Below are 27,820 nucleotides of genomic sequence, written 5' to 3'. Positions count from 1 at the left end.
TTTCTTCAATCGATATTATTTGGAAAATTTCAAATTTTAAAATGGATGAACCGCAATCCGGTTATTTCGGAACAGTTTTTTGAAGTATAGAAAAGTATGCGTTAGGTTGAATTTTATTTTAATAACAAATTACTTAGTAACAGTTCCAGTCCTACCATGAATGGCTGGTGCGTTTGCTTTGAGCTTTTTATCTAATAACTTTGTGTCAGCTTTTTTCGCTTTGATAGCATCCTTCTTGTCTCTGATTTCCTTTTTCAGTGCTTCGATTTTGATTTTTTTCTCCTCAATTTCGTCCGATAGATCTTCTTTCTTGTTTTCATGTTGTTTAATTTCCTGATCTCGTTCACCAATGAGCGACTGCTTGAATGTGTTGCGTTCTTTGACGAACTTTACAACCCTCGTCAGTTCATCCTGCGGATCCTGTAAACCTTGCTTGATGACGCCGTACTTGCTGCGTTGTTTATCGATCTCCAACTTGAGCTGGCGCAACGTTTCATTAGTTTGTCGATGAATGTCTTCCAACTGTGAGGTCTCCTGATTGATTCTGTAAATTTCGGATTGTTTTTGTTGCATTGCCTGTCCATGTTTCTGAGAAGCTTTGTCGGCAGATTGTGCTTGTTTATTAATTTCGTTTTTTACATGATTAAGATTATTACCATTGGTGTGTGATGACGTTTGTTTAAGACATGATCTCTTGAGCTCTTCTTGGTTGCTGTACTCAGAATCTTTGGTGTTGGTTAAGAGTTCATTATAAATTTCATTATATGGGCGCCTAAAATTCCTACAGCAAATATTTCGAGCATTCAAAAAAGCTCCAGTTTTACATGCATTTCGGCTGTCTGTATCAGTTATAATTACACTATATTCTATATTTATTTTAGTGCAATCCCAGTTATTTTTAGATAAACTAACTTGCTTAACGTTTTTCAAAGTGTCAAAATTGCAGAAATGTACGAGATCATTATGGTCTAGATATAGTTGTTGAACATTTTCTAAACTTTTACAATCTTTAGGCGCATAAATGAGTTTGTTGTTTGATAGGTTCAATTCTGTAATGCTTGTTGGAGCCCTTAATGAGTTCAGCTCGAACAATTTATTGTCCTTTACATTGAGCTGTGTCAGCTTTGGCATTTTGGAGAACACCCTGAAGTCGAGCATTTCAATACGATTGTTGGAAAGATCCAAACTTTGGAGTTCCTCTGCAGTTAGCTGAGGAACCTCAATTAGTTCATTGTTAGATAAATCTAGTTTCTCAATGCTAGACTGTCCATGGTGTGTTATTGAGGTGATTGAATTGTTTTTGGCACTCAATACTTTGATGTAGTTTGGAATAAACAAAGTTGTCATGCGATTGTAGCTCACATCTACTTTTGTCAAGTTTTGTTTATTGTTAAGCTGACGAAGATCAAAATGCGATATTTGATTTTCTTTAAGAAATATCTCTTGTATCTTATAGTTATTGCTAAATTGGTCATCTTCGATAAGATTTATTTGATTAGCGGCCGCACCGATTTTTAGTAATTCTCCATTACTGCCTAATATAGGGAGATTTTTCAGCTTATTTCTGCCAATATATAATTGTTGAAGGTTTGGCAATACATTTAATGCATCTGGATCAATGGATTCGATTTCATTCTCAGTTGCCATTATCATTTTCAATGATTGGGCTCCTTGAAAAGCACCCCCTTCGATTTGCCGCAATCTGTTTTTCCGAATAAATAAATTTTGTAATTTGCCAGCATTTTGGAATGCTTTGGGTTCGATGTAATTTATTTTAAGGGATTCCAAGTTAGCGGATTCCATTTCAGGAAAGGCATCGAAAAAGCTCTTCGGCAAATTGTTCAGTTCGGATTTGGTGATTGAAATTTTCTTCCCTCCATTTTGCTGGCCGAAGTAAATCGGATGGTCACCCCGAAACAGAATATTTTCGAACTGACAATCGTATTCCTGATTTCGCGCTCTACAAATATGATCTGGTCTGTAAGGAGAAGATGTAAAATTAATGTACTAAAAAGACGTTCAAAGAATGAGTTGGCAACCGAAATTTGGCCCAAACTTATTATCTTTAGAGAGAAGCTAGTATGTATTTTTTTGGGTAGTCGCGGCAATTTTTTTTTTCAATAATTTACGAAGCATTTTGGAATTCTTACTGAGCTTCAATCTTTTTGTGTTGGATGTTTGCTCTCAGGCTTGAACGCATACCCTTCTTCTTAGTTACCTGCGAGTGGGTTTCCAGTTTGCTCTTCCTTCTCGGGAACTGAAAAGAAAAGTAGAAAACTATGAGTATTTTTGTTTAAATGACAAATAAATTATCGATAGCAGTTTAAACAAATTGAGAAACCTTAATAATGTGTATAAGATTGATCCTTTCCGTTCAATATGTTCCGAAAATCATAAGATTATGATTGGATAAGTTGAAACAATCTTTTTCATCAAAGTATGAAGGAAGACTATATATGCATGATGCTTTCTGTCTGTGATGGAAGTTGTAAAATGATAAGTAATTCTTACGTAGAACAATTAACTTACTTTTCTGTCGTTTGTGTTGTGTTGATGGGTGTTGTGTTATTGTGTGGCCCGTTTTCTTCTGAGATTTCCGGTGCTTCAGTGCTCGCTACCGAATTTCTGTCGGACGGAATCGAAATGACTTAGTTATAGTTTCATTTACCTAACAAGTGCTATTAATTTTTTTTTATATTTGGTCATTCGGCCGAAGGCCGCTAAGCTGAAAGTCGTTCGACTAAAGGTCATTAGGCCAAGTAGGGATGGTAGGCCGAATGATTGTCGGGCCGAATAGACATTAGATCGAATGGATGCGATATCAAATAGATGTTAAACTTTGGCTCAGAATTCAATCGCACAAAAATCTTATACCATCTTTCCGACTTAAGGGGTGGGGGGGGGGGGGGGGGGGGGTTTAACACTTTCAAAAAATCGATATTTTTATTTTTTTATTTTCTTATTGTAAAACATTTCAAGAATGTTGTGTCAAATTTTCAAGTCAATTGAAGCAAAACTGTAGAAGTTATAGGCCTTTATCTCCTCCTATCTAATAGTGCAAGAAAGCAAGAGCAAAAACTTCAAACGCGTTTTTCTCGAAAGCACATTTTTAAAGTCCGTGAACATCGTCATTTGAAAACTACTTATCCGATTCTTTTCAAATTTGGAACATATTTTCTACATATAAAATACCAGACCCCAACGTTTTTCTTTTTTGTTTTTTTTTATTTGGGGAGATTTTACAGGTGAAAAATGGCGGATTTTTTCGTGAAAAATCGTAGTTTTTCCTTCAAACAGCCAAAAAAATTTCATAAAATTTTTTTTAAGTTAAATAAAAACGTTGGGGTCCAGAAAAACATCTATTAAAAATATTTTGCTGTGATTTTTTGACTTCAGATTATTCTGTGCTGAGATACAGTGTCCACCGCAAATCCTGTTTTCTAAAAGGCATCCTCGAAAGTGCTCCGTCACCGGCTCATTTTTAAATTTTTTCTACGAAAAAATTACGAAATGTTCTTTTAACAATGCTTTGTATAATGCAAAAAATTTGATTGCATTTGTTTGAACAATAGCTCTAGAAAAAAATCGTGAAAATGGTTTTTTTCTACGCGTTAGACCCTACCCCCCCCTTAACTTACATTCGGCCTAGCATAGGGTTACCATATCCCGCAACGTCTAAAAGAGTACGTTGAGATTTTTTTTTTCAAAGGAGTATATTAATTGGAATGTGTACTGACGAATTGAAGCTTTTAACGATGTTTTCTGCTGTTAAATATGCATCTAACGACAGTTTTAATTTTTATTGTTTTTTTCGCACGATTTTTGTACTAATTGTTTAACAAAAACCTTAAGATTCCTTCTTCGGCAAATAAGGTTTCACATCAGAACAAAACATATTGCGTATCGGTTTTCTTTAAAAAACGTTTGTTGGACAATTTTTAACATCAAGATTTTGGGAAAAAATTACGATCTATACACAACCAGAGAAAATATCGGATCGTCCCAATGTTGAAAATAAGTACGCTGCAAGATTTGTATGGAAATTTCAAAATTTATCAATTTGTTTTCCTCCAAAACGATGTATGGTGGTTTTTACTGCCAAAAATTGCAATAAAATTTTTGGAAAATTCTAGACTCAATAAATACATATATACATAAATATGTATTCGTGATCATTCAAGATTCATGAAATAACTAATATCTGTCCAATAACTATTGTTTATCTAGTAACTATCTGTTAAAATGGACTAATGATACTGTATTTATCTTAAAACTAGAATATTGCAATGAATTTTTGGTAGTAGACTAACCATTTAGAATTTTCTTCGTCTGATGCTTACAAACTGTCAAATGAGAACTAATATGGAAAAAATAGTCAACGGGCCTTTTATCTTCGGATTTTACTAGATTTTTGCCTAGAGTTAGGGCACCCTGAATTAAGCATCGAGTCTCCTTCTTTCTAATTTTTAAAATTTCACCAATAACTGAAAAGAAATCAGATGACTTGTCGCTTCTAGGGCCTTTATCTCCAAAGAGATTGCGTTCCTATGAAATCTGGGATAAAACATGTCGAAACAGGTGTCAAGCTATTTGAAATTGCTTCTCTGATATTGAATTAGTTGAAAGTCGAATTTGAGCAAGATATCTTTAAAAAAGTTGTTGAAAAGATAAATAGGTGATCTTTAACCTTAAGCATACCATACTTCCAACCACACGTATCCAGGCGGTCAGGCATTCAGAACGATTTTTGTAAAAAAATAAAATAGGGCAAAATTTATGTATTTTTTGAAATTTTTGAAAAATTGAACACAAAATCTAAATAAGTTTAAAAAGGAATTTAAATTTTTTTTATTAAGTAAATAATCTGTATAAACCCGAGCAAAACTCGGGTAGTACTGAACATCCCGGACATCCCGACCAGGTCTGACTTTTCTGGATTCTATACTGGATTTATGAGCAAGCCTGAATATATCCAGAAAATCTGGAATAAGCTATTATCAAAGTATTAAGCGATACCGTTCAGCATTCTCCTGTACGATCTACAATGAAAGATATGCAGATACACCTTAGATGTTTTGCTAGAACCATAAGTTTTCAATGATTGTGTAGCTTTTACAATATTACTTTTGGATATTTTATAAATTATCCAAACTTATTTGAAAAATTTACAAGTCTGTAGTAGATATTCGGCCGAATACTTAGCTCAACTATTCGGTGAGCCGAATATTCGGCTTAACGGTTTTTCGGCGATATTCGGCCGACCGAATATTCGGTACATCTCTACTAGTTCATCTCCCAAGTAACACAGAATAAGCCAACTGGCTTTTTTGGGTTTCAATATTGTTTTATGTAGACTTTTCCATGGCATCCAATTTTAAAAACGGTTTTATTGTAACATAGGAAATGCTTCTTTATCGTGTGTTTTAAAAGACCCCTGAAAGTTTTGCTAAAACTTGAATAAAACACTATCTTGAGAGTGTTCTAAAAAAGTTGCAAAAGTATTGCTAAAGATTCAATAAAACACATACTTTCCTGTTTTTGTTAGAGCTTTGCTTCCAGTTTTAAAAATGCGCTCAATGTGCTTTTAACACGTTCGTCGCCACGCTCATTTTGGTAGTTTTACTATCTGGGCCCAAAGAAATTTTCAGAGCGAGGAAGCAAAGAGGGAGAACTCCCATATTTGAAACGTGTGGCGAAGCTGAGCGGTAAACTCAAGTAAGAGAGCGTCACCCGCTTTTTGATGTGACGGGGCCCCCCAGGAAACACACCCGTCACCCGAATATGGGTGCCGTGGCGACGAACGTTTTAATACTAGCGTTCAAGCGCAGACACCAGATACCCAGACTGATCAGTGGCGCTTGAATCCATACAACTACAAGTCGTCCAGAATCATACGCCATCTGTCGGGGCATCGTGAAACTACTGTGCTTCATCAAGAAAAAAAATCACACTTGATAATTAACAAGCCAAATGAAAACCGTCTTGATTGAATCACCTATTAGTATTTGAAATTCTATCTCAAATATTTTCATTATCGTTTTTATCTTCAATGTTGATTGTTTACTTTAATTTACTGTATCATAATAAGAGATGAATGTTATACAAACAATGACTGTTGATCGATTGAGATGAAAAAAAAAACAAACGCAACGTTATAGCGGTCCTTAGTTCTGAGCCAATTTATTTTGAGATTCAGTTTTGATTTCAAAATTAATTTATCTGGCTGAGTAAAAGTTTGAAAATTATAATGTCTGTTATAAATAATTCATTGAGTCCGGAATTGTTCGCCTTAATCTGACAGGTTGACTGCAACCAAAAAGACAAACTATTACAACTCCTTAAAAAACTTGAATTCGAATTTATCTTAACTGTTTCTTGGCTCGTACCTAGATAGGTTTGAGGAGTGAAATAAGTTATTGACATATATTGAATAATATTTAAATATGATAAATGTATTGATAAGTCCTTAAACCCTATTTGCCGCTGGAAGTGTTCGTGATATAAGGCTGGTAATTTCACTAAAATTTATAAATTTTTGGAAAAATAACATCAGAAACGACCGTGTTTGGTATTTTTCACTGCTCAAATGTGCGTGAGAAATGTCAAAAAAAAACAACTGTAATGACCATTTCGCGTGAGCTTTCATTACGTTGCATGAAACATCTTGAAAATTCACAGAAAATTGCTTCAAAAGTTATCAAAACAACTTTGAAATTTGTATTTCACATATAGAATATGTTGTCCAGGCTACAAATATTCTAAATGGAAAGAAGTTGCTGCTAGTTTATGTCATTTTTTGTTTTTTTTCGTAATAAAACTGTTTGTTTACATTTTGTTTCATACGACGTAATGAAGGCTCACGCGAGATTTTGGCATAATTCTGGACTGGACTGGAAAATTAACCTTAAAAGCGACCATGTTTTTAGACTTTTTTCCCCATCTTAATCCGTACACGAGAGCAAGTGTGCGTGAGAAATGTCAACTTAAAAATCTTTTATTCGAAAAAAAATTGTTGAAAAATTGCAATGAATTTTGAATATTTCAAAATGTATGTTTCAAATCCATTTCTCTTTGCTTCCGAATTTTTTTCACTTTTGACATTCATCCAAATTCTTTGATTCAAAGTTTTGTTAAAACCATATTTCTAAAGTAATTAGTTTACTAAATGAATCCATTCTTCAAGAAACTATAATTTTTAATAAGGGTAATTTTAATGTTCCTTAACCGCTGCTCAGTAAATAAGAAATAATTTCGCTGTAGCTAAACTTATATATCGATTTCAATGCTTTTCCACACCACCAAAACGAATTTTGAATGGTAAAAGAACAGTACTAGCTTGACGCAAACGAAAGTCATTTTTATTTTCTTGTCGTTTAATGGACTGTCAAATATCGTATGTCTGTGTGCGTAAATTCATTTAATGTTTTGATTTTGATGTGACGAATTCACGTTTGTTTTATTTTACCCATGGATAAAATCAATTACACGTGCGATATTCAAAAAATGGTTCGAAATTTAACCGAAAAAATAATAATGAAAAAATAACTTAATAATAAAACAGGAAGAGCTAAGCTATTCTTACTAAACAGACTCGGATGATTAAGATTGTTTGTTAAGAACCATCATTATGTCAACCAACGCACTTTGTTAGAAATTGTATAAATTTTGCAGGAAAATGCATCATCTCTAAGCCAAAAATATTGTTTCCACAATTGCCTCTTCCATTGGGCGGTAAAAGGACTAGTTTGATATCCAAGTTTAGTTAGATATTTTGAAAAAGATGACATTTCTCAAATGTGACTAAATTTTTCATAGAAAGGGAAGTTAAAGGGTTTATTGGAGAAAAAGGTAAATAAAAATCTGTCACCGGTTTCTTGTTGTAGATGGTGACTGGATGGTATGTATATTTCGTTGTTGCGATTTTCATTAAGCTTCTTCTGTTAACAGAACATTGCTTTACAAATTTTGTAAATATCACCTCTACCTTTGTTTTATTCAGTTTTTGTAAACCTCTACAAATGCGGCAATTCGGCTAGGTGAAGGGTTTTGAGAAACTCTAACTGAAACAGATTGTTCATTAAAATTTTGTAAGAATCTCGTCCATTCAACTGATTTGACAGTTCTAAACAGTAATATAATTTGAAGCCACATTCAATATACTGTAGTTTTGCAATATACAATTAGTGACATGTTTTTACGATGTCATTTGTCGTTTTCTCAACAAGTTCTAGATCGTTTTATAACTATTTACAAATAATTGGGTTTGTCACAATATTTTTCTACTCGGGAAACTTGAACTTACCCTTGATGGAGGTTTCGGGGTTAACGAAATCTTGCAGTTGAAAGTGATCTTCACAAATGAAGCCAAAGATATCATAAAATGGTTATTTTTCAACCACAACGCAATAAGGAAGTGGAGCATAAAAACCCCAAGTTTTCGTTCAATTTTCATTTCTGTCGAAGTCGATGTATTTTTTATAAGCTTTATGGTTGAATTCTAACCACATTTGGTTAATACGCTCCAATTCAAAAACGGTTCTTTAGTGGTTTTCGAAATATATCGTGTTATTTTTTTTCTATCAAAAGTAGGTAATCAAAAACGACCGTGTTCATCATTCATAGATGTAAAAAAATAAATAGCACAATGCAAATGTGTGTGTGATATATCGAGATTTTTCCTTTTGTGTATGTGGCCGTTAGTTTCACGATAACCCGTAGATAGCGCTGCGGAACAAGCGCCAAAATCAGCCTTCAGTGGTTAGTCTGGGTATCTGGTGTCTGCGGTTCAAGCCAACTTGATAAACTGTTTTATTGGAGGCATGGTAAAACTAAGTGACAGATGATTTGACAATCGAGAGAATGTTTACACGCTTAAACTTTTTTACCTCTTTTTGAGATAGAAAACCTGTTTTTAAAGGATTATCAATCAAAATTGAGCAAACCGTGCTATCAAAATGATGTAAATTAACACAGCCAAATTCATCTGAAAAATAAAAAAAAACTTTGTTTCATCCGCTTTGAAATTTCAAAACAACCACAAATCAGTCCACATTTATTCGCTCAATTTTTAGGGTTCGAATAAAAGCACACTGTGAATAAACGTTTTTTGTGATTCGATAAGAAAAAATGTATTAGACAATTGATTTTCTAGTAGGACGAATAAAGTACATGTTTTATTGATCCATCTCTGTCTCTCAATGCGAAGTTAATCTATATTAACGTCATCAAATCCAGAGTTAACGAAATTCTTTCCAAATAAACCGCCCTTGAAAATTTCTAGAAGGCTGCAGCCACCGGCTTCTCCTCAGCAAAGACGGAGAAATTGAGCTTCATCAAGTTGCAGATGATATATTCAGAATGAAGACCACTAGCATTGGCCGATCAATGAAAATTACGATTTATTTAAAGCGAAACGCAGTTTTGATTATTGTAATCAAAACATCTGAAGAACGTTATAAATAGAGAATCATTTCATCGCTTCCAATTGCAACAATAACCAATATAGTTTAATATGTTGCTTATTATTAATTATAGCGTTTCCTAAACCGTTAGCATACTGTTTGCATAAACCTTAACAGTTACATAACCTAACTACATATTCAAAACTCAATCTTTTCGGAATTCACGATTCAGGCAATGTATTTTACAATTTCTATAATCGATTTCTAAACGTTTTATAACGATTTATAAATCGTCGTTTGACGATTTAAGAAATCGTTTGGTAATAATCCTATTTTATGTAGGGTATTATTTAGCTTTGAGGCTAGACTTTTGATGACAGAAAATGATCTATTCCAAAACAGTCTGAGATTATTTAAAGATAATTGACTACACAGAAATTTTTTTGACATTTACGTGTCACTAAAAACTGCAAACTTGTTTTCCTTGAAAGTTAACGGATATTCATTTATAATTACAGCAAATGTCCTGTAAAAAAGTTGTACACTAAAAATTAAATGTCACGTAATCATGTTTTCGACCTGTAAAATTACGATAAATGTCCTGCTCCAGGAAATTATTTTTGCTGTGTATCCTCTAATCAAAGTCAAAAGGAAACAAAACAAAGAGTAGCATGAATGCCTTTTGCCAAGCAACAAATCGAAATGTTCTCATTTATTGCGAAAAACTTCTCTTTCTCAAAAATGGATAAATCCAGTGTTCTGAAAATCACTCATTTTCAATGAATGTTTCTGATTGCACTTCGCACCTGAACGTACAGCGGTTGGGTTTCGTTATTGATTGCTACTGGACCTACCCGATCATCGATCGTTCAATTCATCGCAAAATTACAGATCACCTCGCACGATGCTTGCTGTCAAAATAGTGCAGCACCATCATCAAATTGGAATCTTACCAATGCGCAATGCATATGGCGAATCATATTGGTCTTCGATCAGGAGTGAATGGATCAGGCAGTGAGTGAGTGATACATGAAGCCGATAATTAGCGTATTTTGTTTGATTTGATACGTAGCAAATTAATAAATTTATTTGTTGTTATAACTTTTTTTAGTATCAGTATGATCAAAATCAAATTGTAGTTGTGTTTGTGAGCGAAAGATTTTCACTTTCGCCGTGTTTTTCAATTTTTACAAGTTCTCTTATTAAACTGTCGCCCGTCAAGTTAAAACTACTGAGAATTTATGGTGTCCCGCACAACTGTTTGAATTTTCTCGTCCTGCAAAAAATAATTTTGAATTTCATATAATTAAGGCAGATACTGAATGAGCTACATTCAGAATGGATCAGTTTGTATCTCACTCATCTCTGATATGCGATGTTTGCTAAACCGATGATGCGACTCGGTTTGCATAGCTGATTGGAGCGCTGATCGAGATTGCATACCAGCCAGGCGAAGCAGTTGCGAGAGGCGCTATCCCATTATACAATCAGAATGTTTCCAACAGGAAACGCATCCTGAGTGTTTGTTTTGATTGATTTTCGGAATACTGGATAAATCCATCATGAGCGTGTATTCCATTTAGGGAAACGTCGAACGAAGCTGTGATTCAAGGTCTCTTAAAACCATTTTGAAACTGTTTATTGAAATTGTTTTATCACAACAGTTTTCTAACCGGCGCCGCCGCCCGTGGCGTAGAGGATAGCCTTCAAGTCTTCTAAGCCAGGGGGTATGAGATCGAATCCCGGTCACGGCATACATAGTACACTTTCGGTGGGTTGGAGGTTTTAGCATTTGTAAGATGCTAACCATCATATCCTCGAAAGATGTACGCATAGAGTTAAGAAAAAAAGGAATCTCTTCGAGGAAACATCATGTTTCATTGAGATCCTGTATGTGTTTGTGTTCGTTTATAAAACATTTTAAAACTGTTTTACTGTTTAAAAGATTTTCAATTTTAACTTATTGAACGCCATGTTGATTGTGAAATTGAATCTAAATTACTGACGCCATCTTGCTGGAAAAAATATAATATTAAAAACTAGACATTCTTCACAAATTTGACAAAGTTGGCGGTGCTATTTGTTGTATGAGTAATAAATTTCAATGCAAAACAAAAATTGCATTATTGTAGTAAATTTATATTTTCCTTAAATTATAATTTTTTTTATTAAAAAATGCTTAAAATGTGGTTAACCTTGATTTTTTTTAGGCGCGCTTATGTTTTGAGGCTTTTTCGTATATACAGTGAGCGAAATAAGAATAGCACTACTATGTGTTTTGCTTGCTAAAATATGAATACTTGAAAAATACGAAAATTTTCTCCCACAGTTTGTTCTGAATTGTTTAGCGGATAAATCAAGCATAAGTTTACTTTTTCTGGACGTAGCAATTGGCGTTGAGGACCAAAAATGTGAAAAAAGGGTGCGAAATAAGAATAGCACCACTTGAGTTTTTCATCAAAAACAAGATTATTTTTCAAAATTTTTCAAAGGTATTAAAAGGGGGTTTTAAGAGATGCTCCTCTAGCGTTAAGGAATTCGATATATGAGCCTCTCTAAAACTTTATCAAACTGCTTGATTTCTTCATTTACATTCATAAGTATGATGCAAAATTATGAAACATAGATGTGAGGCTGAGTTTGAATCCAAAAAGCTGGTTGGAATTCAAAAATACTAATATTTTTTAATAGTCAAACACTATTTCTCTAGTTTTAAGTCATAGATGGCAGCACTATCTTGCCATTTATCCAAATTCATGCCCATTCTTGAATATCCGGGATTAATTAGGAAGGGCTGGATTATTTTGGTCAAGAAATAAATACATGTACCGTGTGAACGCTTTGGAAATTCTAAGATCACTAAATCCAAAAAAATTAGAATTGCATCAAGGTCACTAAAAGTGAATTTTTATGGCCGATTATCAGAATAAAGTTATACTTTGCGATGGAGCTTGATGGAGAAGACGGCTAGCATTATTATTGGTATGATTTGCAATTGAATCGGAAGTGAGATGAGCAGGAATTTTTTCGGTTATACATTTTTGTGCTGGTGATTCTTTTGCAAATCCGGAAAAGCTTTCTGCAGCGTGAACTTCCACAAAACTGTGATGGGAAAATACCTCAAAATGATAAATATGGGCCCAAATAAACTTGGAAAATCAATACTGAGACTAAATTTAGTTTTAACTGCAAGATAGTGCTGCCATCTACGACTTGAAACTGGAAAAAGTGTGGTTTTCTGAACAAAATCAAAGTTTTTGATTTCCAACCTTTTTTTTCTGATTCAAAATAAACCCCGTATGTTTGTTTCATCATTTGACGTCATTTTTATGAAGAAAGTAAGTAGTTTGTTAAAGAATTACAGCTCAAATATAAAATTCCTTAACGCTAGACGAGCATCTCTTTAAACCCCCTTTTAAAACCTTTGAAAACCTTTGGAATTCTGGAAAACTCCTTTAAATGCAGTTATCTATTCAAATAATTCGTAGAAGCATTATTATTCACTTTTACACAGTAAAGTTTGAAAAACAATCTTGTTTTTGCTGCAAACCTCAAGTGGTGCTATTCTCGAGAAGGAGTAGGCTGCGTCTGTAAACGACAGTTGGGAATTTTTTCGCTACTAATTTTAACTCCTGGAAAAAATATATGTATTTATAAATTGTTTTTTTTTTGTGTTAAAAAATGTTGGTGTTTTGAGGAGTACAAGCATTATTTGGGGTACGAAGTGAAAAGTGGCGAATGGGATTTTACCGGAGTAGGAGAACAGGAATTACCGGTTCAAAAATACTGATGGAAGAGGTCAGCGTCCCAGACCTCTCTGGAAAACCTAAGAAGTTTCTGGTGAGATCAATCCATTTTTTGTTTTTATTTCTGATTTTAACTGTACATTTTAAAACATTATCACTTTAAAACCTAACCCTACATAATCATAAGAAGCATTTGGCAGGGAACTCCACGCTTCATCTCTCCCTTGTTCCTGTATCTTTTGCGTTTTCATCACATGGTTGGCCTGGCCGTAGTAGTATTTGCAATGCTGTTTCTATGTATCAGATACTATGTTGAAAAGAAAAATTAAGAACGCAAGTTTTTCGTTTTCCAGGATGCATACAAGTTTTGGCCATGTTGGTGTTAGAAAAAGAAGAAGAAGAAGAAGTGGTGCTATTCTTATTTCGCACCCTTTTTTCACATTTTTGGTCCTCAACGCCAATTGCTATATCCAAAAAAAGTAAACTTATGCTTGATTTATCCGTTAAGCAATGCAAAACAAACTGTGGAAGAAAATTTTCGTATTTTTCAAGCATTCATATTTTAACAAGCAAAACACATAGTGGTGCTATTGTTATTTCGCTCACTGTATTTCACCAGAAATCTGAGGTTGCAGGAAGTTTCATGCTAAGATATATTGAAAATGAAAATGAGAATATTTTTAAAATATTTTAATGGAATCTTTACCAATCACCAAATGCTTGGGAGAGTAAGTCATAACACGAGAGAAAAAAACACGGAACAGAAAGCTCCCACAGTAATATTTCTATCAGATTCCACAGCTGCCACAGTAAAATTCCTATCAGATTTCACAGTTCCCACAGTAAAATTTCTATCAGATTTCATGACGTAGTTTTAAAAGAGCTGTGAATAGTCTTAAGAAGGCTCTGAAAGGTTTCTTAAAGCTATGTCTGTAAGGTCGAATAAAACTATTCTGTTGGATATTTTATTATAGCTTATGGAATTAACTTTAAAGACGCTAACAAAACAAGGCCAACTAGTTCATATGTTAGCTTTATAGTAGTTGTGCTAAAGCGTAGAATGCGCTTTGGCTTATAAAGTAGCTTTAGGAAATAGTCTTAAGCAAACTGTCAAGGTTGGCATACAACTTAAATTGTTACTTGGGCTACGAGTATATGTATCGTTCTAACTTTTGGAGCATATAAACTTTAAATTACACGCTGTCAAAAAATGCAAAAGGCGGCCAGTTGCTAAATTTTCACAAAAAGATATGGTGAAAATACGAAAAGGGGATCAAGTGTCCCCATTCTTCCCTAAGGTTAAAAAATTTAGCCCTTTAATTTATGCACCATGGTCCGTCATTCGATTTTAATTGTTGTTCGGCCTCGGCCTTATCACACGAACTGCCTTGTTTTATCAATCACTAGAATTTGTAAATATTATGAAGGTGTTTTGTATCCTTTATGATCAAGAAAACTCGTTAACACCGTCAAAATAAAGACTTATCATTATTACCTCAAAGCATCAAATTCTAAACAAAGACGAAATCGATTTCTAAATCAAGTTTAAAGTGATCTGATATATTTCTGCAATCATGTTTACGTTCATAGGAGTCCAGTACTGGTTGAAAAATTTGAAACATGCTACATTCCCCTTAACAGAAAAAATAATCGAAAAATAATTCCAATATATGGAGCAAACTGGAAAATATTCTTACTACAACTTCACCGAAAACTGCAAAGCGGTAGGAGTAGCGAGAAAATAGTTAAAGGATCCCAAACAGAGCATTCTTTTTCAAAAAAGCTTTTTCAATCCTTCGGCTTAATGAATACGGTATTTTGGCCAAGTGAAATTCGGCCTACCATAAAATTTGATTGTTTTAAAAATAGATTAACATTTTAGTTTTTGCTTCAGTTGAATGAAGATTTTTGATTTTGAATTCTTAATCATTTGTTTATTTGATCTATATACACAAGTTTGGGAAAAAGAGTTAGGACGTCTTTTAGATTTTTTTTAAATATTGAAAGATGTACAAAAAAGGGTTTATTTTGGCATTCCAGCTCTCCCGCTTTTGTGAATTTCACGAAATGCAAAGATCTATAGAAAGAATAAGGGTTACTTGATCCTTTTTTGTTTTTTTTCTCATTTTCATAATTTTTTTTTGGAAAAATTTTGCAAATCGCCGTTTTTTGCATTTTCTGACAGCGTGTTACTTCAATTTCATATGCTGCAAAAGATAGAACGATACATGAACGCGTAGATGAATAAAAAGCATTTTCGAGGAACGAAATTTTTTTGATATTTTTGAAGTTAAAGGATTCTTGCTCCTTTACTCAAGAAGACTTGATTGTTAATTCAGGTTGCCCTGACTCTAGGCAAAAATTTGACAAAATCCAAAGATAAAAGGTCAATTGACTATTTTTTGCCATATAAGTTCTCATTGCACAGTTTGTAAGTATCAGACAAAGTGAATTCTAAAAGTTTTTCTACTACCATAAAGTCATTGCATACTTTAGGGCACATTAGTCTAGAACATGGGTGGCCAACATTTTCAACAGGCGGGCCAAATTTCGAAAATGAGATTGACTGGCGGGCCAAAAAAGCAAATTGTTCTGGAGTTTTCAAAGAAAACAAATAATAACAGATTTTTAAGAACGCTATTAAAACCATTTGCCTTTTGTCATATTGTGTATCGATTTATCTTTATAAGTTGTTTTTGTTACATGCATATTTTTTTACAAATTTGCTTCAATGGAAAAATAGTAGAAATATTATGCAATACGGAATGAATTATTCCTCCCAGCTAATGTGTACGTAAATCATTTCAAGGGATTAAAAATCTTCACGGTTTACTCATTCCAAACATGTCTATTTGCGTGACTATAATGGACATTAGGTCAATTTAATGGTTTCCGAATATAAAAAAAATGACCGCCCATTATCCAAAGCTTTCAAGTTCACAGTTCTTCTTAGAAAAATTTGATAGACAATTAAAAAGAACTCTGAAGAAAAGTAACGTTCACAAGCTTTTGACATTTAAAAGAACGGACCTCAACTCAATCCAACTCCTTTCAATTTTTGCAGTTTCTCGATTTGACAAGTGTACTGTGGACTCCTATAAACAGGATTAATACGAATTTGATTGTTTTACAATCATGGCACCTTCTTAAGTAGAAATTTTGCTTAAAAAAATACGTTCTTCTGAGAGATTTGTCAGTACCAAACCGGTTCCAGTTGAATTCTACAACTCAACTGTAAATTCTATCTAGTTTTTCATTATTGATGTATATAAATACAGAAGACGTTGCCAATTTAAATATATTTGGATATGGTTTAATTTTCATTAAATTACCCTTCTCGGTTAAAGCTTTGCAAAAAAAAATGGAAAAATTAATAGAGCAAACTTTTGATATTTTAAATGATTTGCAAAAGTTATTGAATTTTGATGGATGCACGAATTCCAGTTACGAATGGTTGAAGTTGAAAGTATAGTTTTAATTATGATATTGATAAAAATTCGGTGTTTGTTTTACGATGTTTAAACGATTTTGATACGATCTTACTATCTCTCTGAGGATATCTAAACTATTCAATATTAAAACTAGAGCCCACTTGAATGTTCTTTATATCAATGATTTTAGTCACCAAAACCCAACCTTAAAACACTGAAAAATGTATGCCGAAATTATCATGTGTCAAATGCCGTACAATTTTGATCATAAAAAAAATTTAATAGGGATTATTTTTTTTATTCAGTGACGGTAAGCCTTTTTGTTAAATTATATGTTTCAAATAATATTTTGTGATTTTTCAGATTTTTTCAATTATATTCGCATACTTTAACAATCGAAAGAATGTGGCAAATGATCGAAAAATGAATGGAAAATTACCAAACACAACGATTCAAAAGCGTGTTTTATCGAAATTAGTTTTTTACACTTTTCGCTTTTTGTCTCATATCAATTCAAAGATATTTTCTGATCTTTGTATTTATCCAAATGATTCATACAGACCAAGATAAACGTCCAACAAACATGGTTTTGAAAAAAGAGCTTCGCGGGCCACAAAAAGTTGGATGAGGGCCACATGTGGCCTGCGGGCCATGGTTTGGCCACCCATGGTCTAGAACAATTGATATTTGTGAGACATTCCCAGTGTTCGGCACAAAAACGCTAATCCGCTAATCGCTAGTTAGTCCGATAACTTTTTGTTAGCGGTTAAATTTTGCTGCTAAAATTTGATCGAGCTAGCGAATTAAAAAAGTTCCGCTATTTTTTGGTTCCGCTAAATGAAGACCGCTAACTTCCATTTACTTGTTTCAAATTCACGAATTATTAACTAAACTTTTTGTCGTTTGACAAGTTAAGCGGACATCGGGTATCATTCTTACACCAATATGTGCTCCAAGTGAATGTGGTTACTTCGAATGGTCTCAGGTGTAACCAGCATAACCTGTGCTGCCTAGTTTAGTAGGGATCTTTGATAAAAGCGCGTACTATGCTAGGAAGCGCCTTAGTGAGCAACGAAGGAGGACCACCTGACATTTCCTAGCGCACCAACAACCAGCGCGATTAGGTCAACGAGAGCGTATTTGGCGGATAGATGGTGCTGTACTTCTTGGTAGCACCATTACCAAGAATGACAAGAGGGCATGATGGGAGGAATCCATGGATGTACCACAAAGCCTTTGACCTGAGATCGGGGTCAAAGACCACATGCAAGATCCGCTTCATTTGGATGGAAGATCTCGACGAAGCCACACAATCCTGTGAACGCCATTTAGCAGTCGTGAAGAGCGTTCGAACGTCCAGGTAGCAATCCGACTCCACCCCGAAAAAGGCAAGAATTTAACGCTGGTGCAATCCTTTCTCCCATCATGTTCCTACAGGACCCCGAATTGTTGGCTTAGAAAACCATCCCGCCGCCTTGCCAGCGTCCGCCAACCCGTGCCGGCCATTGTAGGCTTGATTCCAGCCCACCGCCTTGTCAGCATCCGTCTACCCATGCTGGCCGTTCTAGGGCTTTAACCGGTTTGGCCGCATTACCAGCATCCGTCAAATTTGCTGAACGCCTTGGGATCCGTGCTGTGCCTGGCCTGGCTCTTAGACCGCCCGTACCTTAAACGCGGGAGCCGATCATCTGCACCAGAATTCCCCCCTCGTGGTGTTCGGAATTGGAGTAGTGCAACCAGGCAGCCCGCAACGATCGTCGGCCTAGACGTCCATAGGTGGACAAGCCGTGCAAGCAGTGCCAGCAGAGACCGTTGACCTTACCTGGGACCAATATTCAAGAGTCCTTCCGGCACCCGTCGTCTTGGACAAGACATTCCGAGGCCCATGCCTTGGCTGATCCCGCCTGTAAGAAGCAACCACAAGGTAGGACAACCCAATATTCCTAGGGGAAGTGCTAGTGGCCATAATTGTAAGCCAAGATAAGGAAATAAAGGTGGGAATTCTTTAATGCGCATTTAAGGTGTTTCCTTGTTCCGAATCTTCGAGTGTGCCGACCCTGAGGCTTAGAGGGGGGTTCTTGCTCGGCTGAGCAGTCTGGGGAACCGTTGGTTACACAGGAAAGGAATGCCTCATACAGATTAACTTTTTTTCTTTTTTAGTACTTCTTTTCTCAACATTCTTAGAAAAAGAATTCAAGAAATATAGTTAAACATGATTAAACTATTTTAAACATCCTTTATGTAATTCATATAGCTAAAAGGTCAACTTTTCGATACTGTTTGATTGCCTGCAAAAGTACAGTCCACGGCCTACTCGATGAATATTTACATGACTTTAGCATGGTCGTCCACATGCGGTGATTTGTTGAAATGTGCTTTTTAGGTTATTTGAAGGATTTTCAGAGGCTTTTCCAAATTTCCAAGTTTTTTTTTATAGATCTCAACGTTAACGGCAAGTCTTGTTTGACACATGTACGAATCGTGCTAAAAAATCCACTTTCTACAACTTGTTTTAAGTGGATGAGGTATTTACTTTTCACAATACAGTTTTTCACTGATATTTCAAATCAGGTAAAATAAAGATACGATAAAATCACCAAAGAATGAATTTGCATTTTGATTTCATTTAGTTTTTATAGATTCACGTTTGGCAATGCTCTTATCATAAATCATCTATTTTGAAAGTTTGAAAAAAAAGTGAAACCTGGTTAAAAAATGTAAAGTATTTGAGCAAACGAATTAAGATGCTACAATAATCCATGCTGTTGCCATGCTGTTTACGTTATTGTTAGTCAATAGTTAGCGATTAGCGTTCAGCGCTTTAAGCTTGAAGCGATAACTTTTTCAGCTGATTTAGCGGTTTTTATTAGCGATCGCTGAATTTGAATGAGCTAGCGATTTAATTAGCGCCGCTAATTTTTCAATTGGCGATGCCGAACACTGGACATTCCGGTTTCGAGATATAGCAAAGAAATCAAGTATCCCCAGGAATCGAGTAACCTCAATTCTGCCCTTCAAATAAATCTTGGTTCTGCGATATGAACAAAACACTTCCGGCAACCAAAACACAAAATTTGCGCCAGTTTAGCCGTAAGACTCACATGACGCTTGTCAGGTTTTTTTTCCCAATATTTACAAAAATATATTACAAGTACAACTTACCTTTCGTCTGCTGAAACGGCCGAAGCTGTATTTTGTTCTTCTGTATTACTGTAAGAAAACAAACGAAAAAAAAATCAATTTATTCAATTTTGATAACTCAATTCTGGAATTCGAATATGAGCTCTAGCCTCCTTTAAAATAAAAATTTGATCAGAAACTTCTTTGGAAAATACTAGAGCCGAAATTCAGTATTCTCATCCCGAAGTGGATTAAATTGCTCTTGGATTTTATTGAGTTGCATATTCTTTATTATACTTACTTCCCACCAACATCATTATCAGTTCTCTCTCCATCCAATCTGAAACAAAAACAATAGTTTGAGAGTTTACGATTAGAACGCTTGAGCTTTTAATAATAAAATACAGTTTAGAATATTCGTGATAAATAAAGCTATGAATAGCGATTAACTTTTTCTTTCGACGATGTTCATGAAAAAAAAATCTAATCAAATTATGAAAAAAAAACTTTCCTGTATTAGAATTTCCACACTCAGAAAAAAATTATTATGCATGCCATAAGATTCTCTTATGAACTGGCGCCATAAGAAAAATCAATGAAATTCATAAGATTGTCTTATGACGCTAATGAATTCTTCAGATGAACACCTACTTCAACGAGAGGTTGTTGCTTTTCATAAGAGGGTCATATGGAAACAGAAAATGTCACGTTTGATGAGAATAATTCAAAACAATTGATGTTAAAAATTTATTTTATTGTTCGGCTTATTTGTTTGGAATTGCATACATTATGGTCACCATCAGCAGCACATCAACACTCGGTTCTAAAGAATTTGTTCGGCCGCATACGGTCTTCTGACCTTGGGTTTTTTCCAGGTCATCGTGCTGAAAAGTAAACAAAAAACAAATTAGAGTTTACCTTTACAAAGATGTTTAACGATTACAAAAATAAACTTCAATTCAAACTTACCATTAAGAAGAATATAACTGATAATTCCACAACTTCGTTTGACGGTTAAAAAATGACTGATGGAATGAATGTGTTCATCATTTTTCCATAATGCCGTTTCTTCTATTTTTCCTAAGAACTTCGTATGAAAATTGAAAGAATTTCATAAGACTCTTATGAAAACTTAGTTTGGACGCACAAAAGGGGTTCATAAGACGTATCTTATGAAAATTATAATAAGATTTTGCCTGAGTGCACCTCAAAGAATGTTTCTAAAACAAAATCCAACTCGAATCTCATGTTAACATAAAATCCCACAAAAGAGTGTTTTCACTGAATAACAAAATTAAACAAATTAAAATATGTACAAGCACAAGGTCCCATGCAAAATTTGAGCCAGATTATACTACGGAAAGGGGTCGCGCAACAAATCTGAAGTTTGTATGGAATTATGTGGATTTTGTTCGGCATGAACAAAAAAAAACAGTTTTTCGTCAATAATTTTCGTCTTTATCAAGCGATTGTTCTTTAAATTGGAATGTTTTAAAGCTTCAATTATGACAATATTTCATCTGAAGAACGCATTTCAATTGAAGTTATCATAAAACAGAAGGCTCAAAAACGGGTATATAAGCGCCGATTAACGGTCATTAATGTATTTTTGTAATTGATCCATCAGAAGCTTATTTTTGGATCTCAATATCTTTTTTTACCAAACCCTTATCGAAATGGGTGAATAGATCAATAATTGATCGGCAATAAAATATGCGCATTTTATTACTGGTTAACCCTGAATTATCATGCTCGCAAAATGGAAACAACGAATTCAAATAAGATCGTCTAAATTTGAAAATTAGACGTGACATGTGCTGCAAAACTACAAGAAACAATCTTGAAATCTGACCGATTTCACATTGACAAACTAGAAACTGTTACGATGAAGAAGAATAATCTCCGCATATCATCGCTCAGGATAGTCTAAATAGCAGAACGTGATTATCGACTATTAAAAGTAGCAATAGCGAAATATTGGAAGAGTTTACTCCACCTAACAACGGCTGACCGATTGAAGTAAAACGGATCAATCAACGAATCGGCAAAGTAACAACACTTTGGAATATTCGCGGGCATGCATGACAACTGATTTGTCAATCAGAATTGCGTGCGAGGAGCTGTGCAATACAACGATCTCCGTATTCCAAGGTTCATCTATTCGTTGCAACAAAACCAGATAAGAATCACCTTCAACACTGTGATTCACCCTATTGGATCGCAAGCCAAAATCAGATCTGTGCAGTTGGAGGGAATAATCATAGGAACGACGAAAGCCCGCGAAGAGGGTTTTTATGTACCGCTGTAAACAAATCATCAACGATCTATCTCGCACACCAGTATTCCGAGATTCGATCGTTCGCTGGTGAGCAGCGTTGCCAACCTTCCAGATTTTTCTGGAATCTTCCAGATATTTTGATGTCATCCAGAAATACAGACCTCATGTTGTCTGGTCCAGACTTTTCATAAATTATCCAGATTTGTCCAGAAATTTCTATAAGCTCAACGTTTTAATAAAAAAAAACTATTGAAATCCAAATCCGCTTTTATATACACTTTCTCATCAAATCCTCTAGCTAGAGGATCAATTTCAACGACTCTGTCATGAAGAATTTGACACACCAATCGAGTCTGCCGCTCACCGAATGTTTCCTAAACCTTATCAGCCGTTATATCATTCAAGAAATTGATCAGGAATGCAGATAGCTGCGGAACATCGACTTTTCGGATTACTCTTCAGGCGAAACAACCAGTGTGGTTCTGTTTTGGAACAAGATCTTGACCACAACTAGATGTACTAGAAAAATGGCTTTCCCGCATCTGAGGAAGTTTGTTCCAAGCCTTCTAGCTTTACCTCACTCACCATCTTCTGTAGAGCGACAGTTTTCTGAGTAGGTATAATATAAATAAGACCAAATCAAGGAATAAATTGAACGCTTCGACCATGCGTGGAATATTGGCTACTTAAAACTATGTTAAGCTTAACTCTGAGGATAATGGACTGGTGAATATTGCTGCTACTATTAAATCTAAGTACAATGGCGTACTGTATGATCGGAAGTAATTACAATGTAACCATATTGCTTAGGTGTGAGGTCATGAACCCATTGGTGATTGCAAATTTTGAACAGCTGCTCGAGCAAAATCTTCAAACGAGATATATGACTATATATCATGAATTCATGTCTTTGCAATTAAATCCTTCTTCGTATTCCCCTACTCGTGTTTTTTCCCCTGACTATGACAATTTCTCTGTCCAGTTTGATTTGTCCATGCAGCAGGAAATTCGTGAAATTCCGGATCAACTTCGTCCGATTGTTGTTTCTAGAATTTTCAGTGCTAAGTATGGACACATCAACTCTGAAAAAGTGTACTATACTGATAGATCATTGATGAATGACTCTACAGGATTTGGAGTGTTCAATGAAATTTCGAAAGCATCTTATAGTCTTCAGTCTCCGTGCTCAGTGTATATTGCGGAATTAGGGGCAATTCATTGGGCACTGGAGAACGTCGCTCTACGTCCCATTGAACATTACTATATTGTAACAGACAGCCTCAGTTCTGTTGAAGCCATTCGTTCTTTAAGACCAGGGAAACACTCTCCATTCTTTCTAGGAAAAATACAAAATTGTTTGAGTAATTTATGTAGACGTGGCTTTTACATCACCTTTGTTTGGGTCCCTTCACATTGCTTCATAATTGGAAATGAGAAAGCTGACGCTTTGGCGAAGATAGGCGCGCTTGAGGGTGAAGTTTTTCAACGTGAAATTGCCTTCGATGAATTTTTCTCTTTAGTCCGCATAAATGTTCTCGCCAACTGGCAGCGCAAATGGAGAGAAGGTGAGTTGGGTCGGTGGCTCCACTCAATTATCCCACAGGTAAGCCTTAAACCATGGTTCAAGTGTTTGAACTTGAGTCGTGATTTTATACGAACATTTTCACGACTCATGTTCATTCACTGTTCCTTGAACGCTTTACTCTATCGTGTAAATCTGGCTAGCAGCAATCTCTGTAACTGTGGCCAAGGTTACGAAGACATCGAACATGTGGTTTGGTCATGTGAGATTCATATTATTGCCAGAACGAGTTTAATTGATTCCCTTAAGGCCCGGGAAAAACAACCTTATGTACTGGTAAGAGATGTGTTGGCCGCGATGGACTTAGTATATATGTCTGAACTTTACCTATTCTTTAAATCTATCGATCTACGTCTTTAATACTTTTACTTTTCTATCTGCTATGTACAATAGTATTTACTAGAGAATAACTATAAAACGTAATAAAAACTGATTTTGGCTCCTTTAAACCCAGTGTATGAGCCGTTTGAAATAAATACATTGTAAAAAAAAACCATATTGCTTGTTGTCAACCGTTATGTAAAAAGAATTAAATAAAATGTCATTTTTAACTATCCAGAAAAATCCAGACTTTTTTAATGCCAACTTCCAGAATTTACTAAAAAACACCTGGCAACCCTGCTGGTGAGCATCAGTTGCGGTCTGTTATTCCTCGTTCGCGGTAACGTCTCCTGGCCAGTCGAGTGCGGTTCAAAGTGCGCCGCGCGTATGTGCGATTCGGTTGTGTTGATCCGGTTCAATTGTCTAAAGAAGCCAATTAGTGCTTAGCTACGAAAGTGTAGCATTCGGGAGGTCAAACGGAAGATAGGTGGTATTGAGAAAGCATTTGCTCGTGGCAAGAAAAGCATTATTCGTGTGCGTGAGCTCTCACGATCAGCCGGAATATAGGGTGTAGTGATACCTTGGGGAAGTGTGCACGACGGAGGTATTCGTGGCAAAGCTGTGGAAGAAGTGTGTGTGGAAAACCTGACTTCACACTGTCAGCAAGCATCTCGTGAGCTACAATACCGAGTAAGAGTGCAAGTGCAACAAATATACGCAAGATTGCTAACTCGCAGCTGGTGTGGGTAGGAAGTCACTTTGTTTTGATTCGGCGCTGATGCGTGAGTAGAGTGATGCACTCTGCTTTTCCAATTGGAATTTAACTGCAGGATAGAGCAATCGAGTATCCCGAGGAGGTGGAGGTAACGCATGCGAACCGATCACATCGAAGAGCTGAGTCTTCAAGATTCGAGCAGAAAGCAGTCATTGCTGAATAAGGTAAATTAGATCTTTGGCGTTCACGATTGAACATAAGAAATTATTCTACTTGCATATCCCTTATTTGTTATTTATTGTGTTCTGAAAATTGATCTTTCATTTCGAGATATACTGTCAACATCTTTTATATGAGCTTTATCATCACTAACGAATAACTTAAGCCAGAATTTTGAGTGTTAGGCTAGTAATACGGTCTCGGTAATAATTTCAAAATAATGAAACATTGTAGAACATATCATAAAGCTATTCTGACATTTAGGACTTCGAAAAGCCCACGATCACGTATTTACAGTTTTAAACCACTGTGCTATGGCTACTCGGTATTCTTTGTTTTTGTTTGCACCATCATTGAAAAAAAGCAAGCACTGATGGAGTAAACAAACAAAAAACCTGCCAAGCTGAATAAGATGTAGGTTTCTACGGCAGAAAGTGCCTCCTCTAAAACTAAAGGTGCTCTTTTTACCCCTTGTCAACAAGCCACAAGCTTAAGAGAAAATAACGAGTATTGACATTAACTAATGAGAAAAAACCAAAACTTAAATGAAAGTGAAACTTGAGGGTTTATGTGATGATGAGATCATTTTGCATTTTTTTAATTTTTCATGATTATCTTGATTTATGAAAGAAATTTTAGAAAAAAATTGTAAATTGGTCTGAAATTAGTTTGTTACCTTATGCCCCTAATATTGAAAAACAACTAGATATTCAATATATAATAAAGGTTCTAAGATAATGTGAGATGCACTACCTTCCTACGTAAAATTTTAACGAATTTCAGTTTTGTTCTAGATTGTGAGTGAAATGGTGCGCACATAAGTATGGACGATAATGTTTTTTTTATTAACTTACCCATTGCTGGTTCGGTTTCGAACGTCTATGTCATTACCCGATTGTTGATTATCTAAAACATTCTGGGGTTGTCCTTTACTACGAGTGCTATATCTTAAATGTTAGGTAAAAGAACTTCTATAATTTTGAATAGACATTCATAAACACATTTTTACGAACCCATTTGCCGAGGACGCCGCCAAAATGCACCAGCTGAAGTAAAAAATGTTGCCTTAAAATTTTTCACAAACTATATTCTGTTGCACTTTATTTTACCTTAAGAATATGATACCGGGCACCTTCATATTGGCAATCGTTAGAATGTTTTTTTTTTCGAACCGGACAGCTTCAAAGCTGCCAAAGAACTGTAATCGTTTCATTGCTCATTCTGCGATCGCCGGGACTTCGCTTCCCATTCGCCGACTCCTTCTAGAGTGCGATAAGAGTGAAACGGTTTAAACGTTCATAGTCTTTGGAAGAAGTTCGCTCCGGGAAGCGTAAAATTATTACTATTTCAGCTTGGAAAGAGCGACGATTGCCGCTTAGAGTAGTCATATCATGAATGAATCTGCCAACCACTCGCAATCAAAAAACAATGTTTAACGAGCTAAGCGTTTTGTACAACCGATGGACAGACGAATGGGGGATTCCCCAGGGCAAGATCGTGAACTCGTCTCGAGTTGGCGAATTGATTAAAGGCAATGTTGATGAGCATAGTCAGATGGAAGTACGGGAGACATAGGAAACATGTGTTTATTCGTAGCTAGAGTCTCTGGATGATAGCTATATTTGGGAATTCCCCACGGGAGCCGAGACTTTCGAGTAAGAAATCGCTTTACTGACGTGTCGCAGGATTCTGTAATATAAAGAAGAAAAATGTTTTTTTGCACTTTCATTAAATTCGACACTTGATAAGCGAGATCAATTCTCGGTTCATTTTTTTTTGATAATTTGAAGTGGTCTCTAATGCTTCCGGATGATGATGGAAACTTCCTAATTATTGGAAGAGGATCGGTAAAATTGTATAGAGGAACAACTGGGTTGATGTAAGACGATTATTTTTTTTGTTTTAAATAAGCCACATTGAATTTTGGAGACAGGAAATGCTTCTCTAAAGGCTGTTGAAGGTCTGAGATGAGATCTAACATCTTTCTTTGCAGGGAAAAACTGTTCAAAACGCACCAGTTAAGCATCCAGATATTTGCAACGCTACCAATCATTTAAGAACCAAAATGAACGTTTAAGACAATTCAGGGAGCTGATTTACGTCTTACTTGAACGAAAAAAAAAATGATAAAACTCGATTTACATGATATTTTTGTAAAAAACCGAAACAAAGAGTAAGCACACCGTGAGGTAGAATGCCAAAACTAGTGAACAGAATGCACCATACCGAAAAGCTGGTCAGAAATGAAACAATGGTTATTCGAAATATAATAATTGAAAAATCAAAGGTTAAAAAACATGTTCCACATATTCTTGTTATATTTCCACACTTTGACAGAAAATCGTTTGTAATTGCTAAAATTATCAAAAAATTTGATATTTTCAATACACTTTTTGATATCCTTATAGGTAAAACGCCTTCTTGAGCATCGAAATGTAATTTTTCGGCTGATATCGCGACAAATTGGTGGACTTTTTAAACTTGAACAAGGACGAAATTTGTTATAATTATGCATTATTATCATAATTTTAGAGTCAGCAAATAAAAGAATGACATTTAGTTTCAATGTTTCGTTCAAAAGTTAACATCATTCAAAATTTATGCGTTAAACACGCGATGTTGCGCGCTTTCTACTCCAATTTTGATATTATTATTTAAGTCAACACTTGTGGAAAACTAATGAAATATTACAGAATATATATAATCATCCGAAAGTGGAAAGCGAAAAGCTGAAGTTTTATCAAACTGTGTAGACTGGTTTACCATAAAAACTTGTATGAATCATAAAAAAATAAAATTTCACTCAGATTCAATTTATCCTTCTGTTTCTAAGAATAATAGTTGTTTTAGTGAACTTTGCGCCTCAGAAAAGAAGAAAAACATCATTAGGCGTCGTACACAAATTACGTAACGCAACAAATCTAGAATTTAGACCCCCTCCCCCCTATGTAACAATAAGTAACGTTTGATAGGACCCCCCTTCTATAGTTACGTAACGCTAAATAAC

At 35.1% G+C, this 27,820-nt stretch overlaps 1 protein-coding gene across 3 annotated transcripts; it reads right to left on the bottom strand.

Annotated features, from left to right (window-relative positions):
• Positions 1–101: 101 nt before the first annotated feature.
• Positions 102–26,043, bottom strand: LOC129754485 (putative leucine-rich repeat-containing protein DDB_G0290503). Of its 3 annotated transcripts, none has more exons than XM_055750590.1 (8): positions 25,923–26,043; positions 25,827–25,859; positions 25,668–25,760; positions 20,000–20,038; positions 19,741–19,788; positions 2,530–2,625; positions 2,219–2,257; positions 102–1,978 (listed from the first exon to the last, which is right to left on the bottom strand). In XM_055750590.1, exons 1-8 carry the CDS (start codon positions 26,024–26,026, stop codon positions 130–132), a joined length of 2,301 nt encoding a protein of 766 aa, XP_055606565.1. In that variant the 5' UTR covers positions 26,027–26,043; the 3' UTR covers positions 102–129. The 3 variants fall into 3 exon arrangements, with proteins under 3 accessions (XP_055606565.1, XP_055606566.1, XP_055606567.1); XM_055750591.1 differs by having other exon boundaries at positions 25,668–25,754; positions 25,923–26,040; XM_055750592.1 differs by lacking the exon at positions 2,530–2,625.
• Between the last annotated feature and the right edge of the window lie 1,777 nt (positions 26,044–27,820).

Source organism: Uranotaenia lowii, chromosome 3, assembly GCF_029784155.1.
Source record: "Uranotaenia lowii strain MFRU-FL chromosome 3, ASM2978415v1, whole genome shotgun sequence".
NCBI classification, from domain to species: Eukaryota; Metazoa; Arthropoda; class Insecta; order Diptera; family Culicidae; genus Uranotaenia; species Uranotaenia lowii.
Note: the sequence above shows the minus strand (reverse complement) of the source record. Positions and strands in the feature narration are given on the sequence as shown.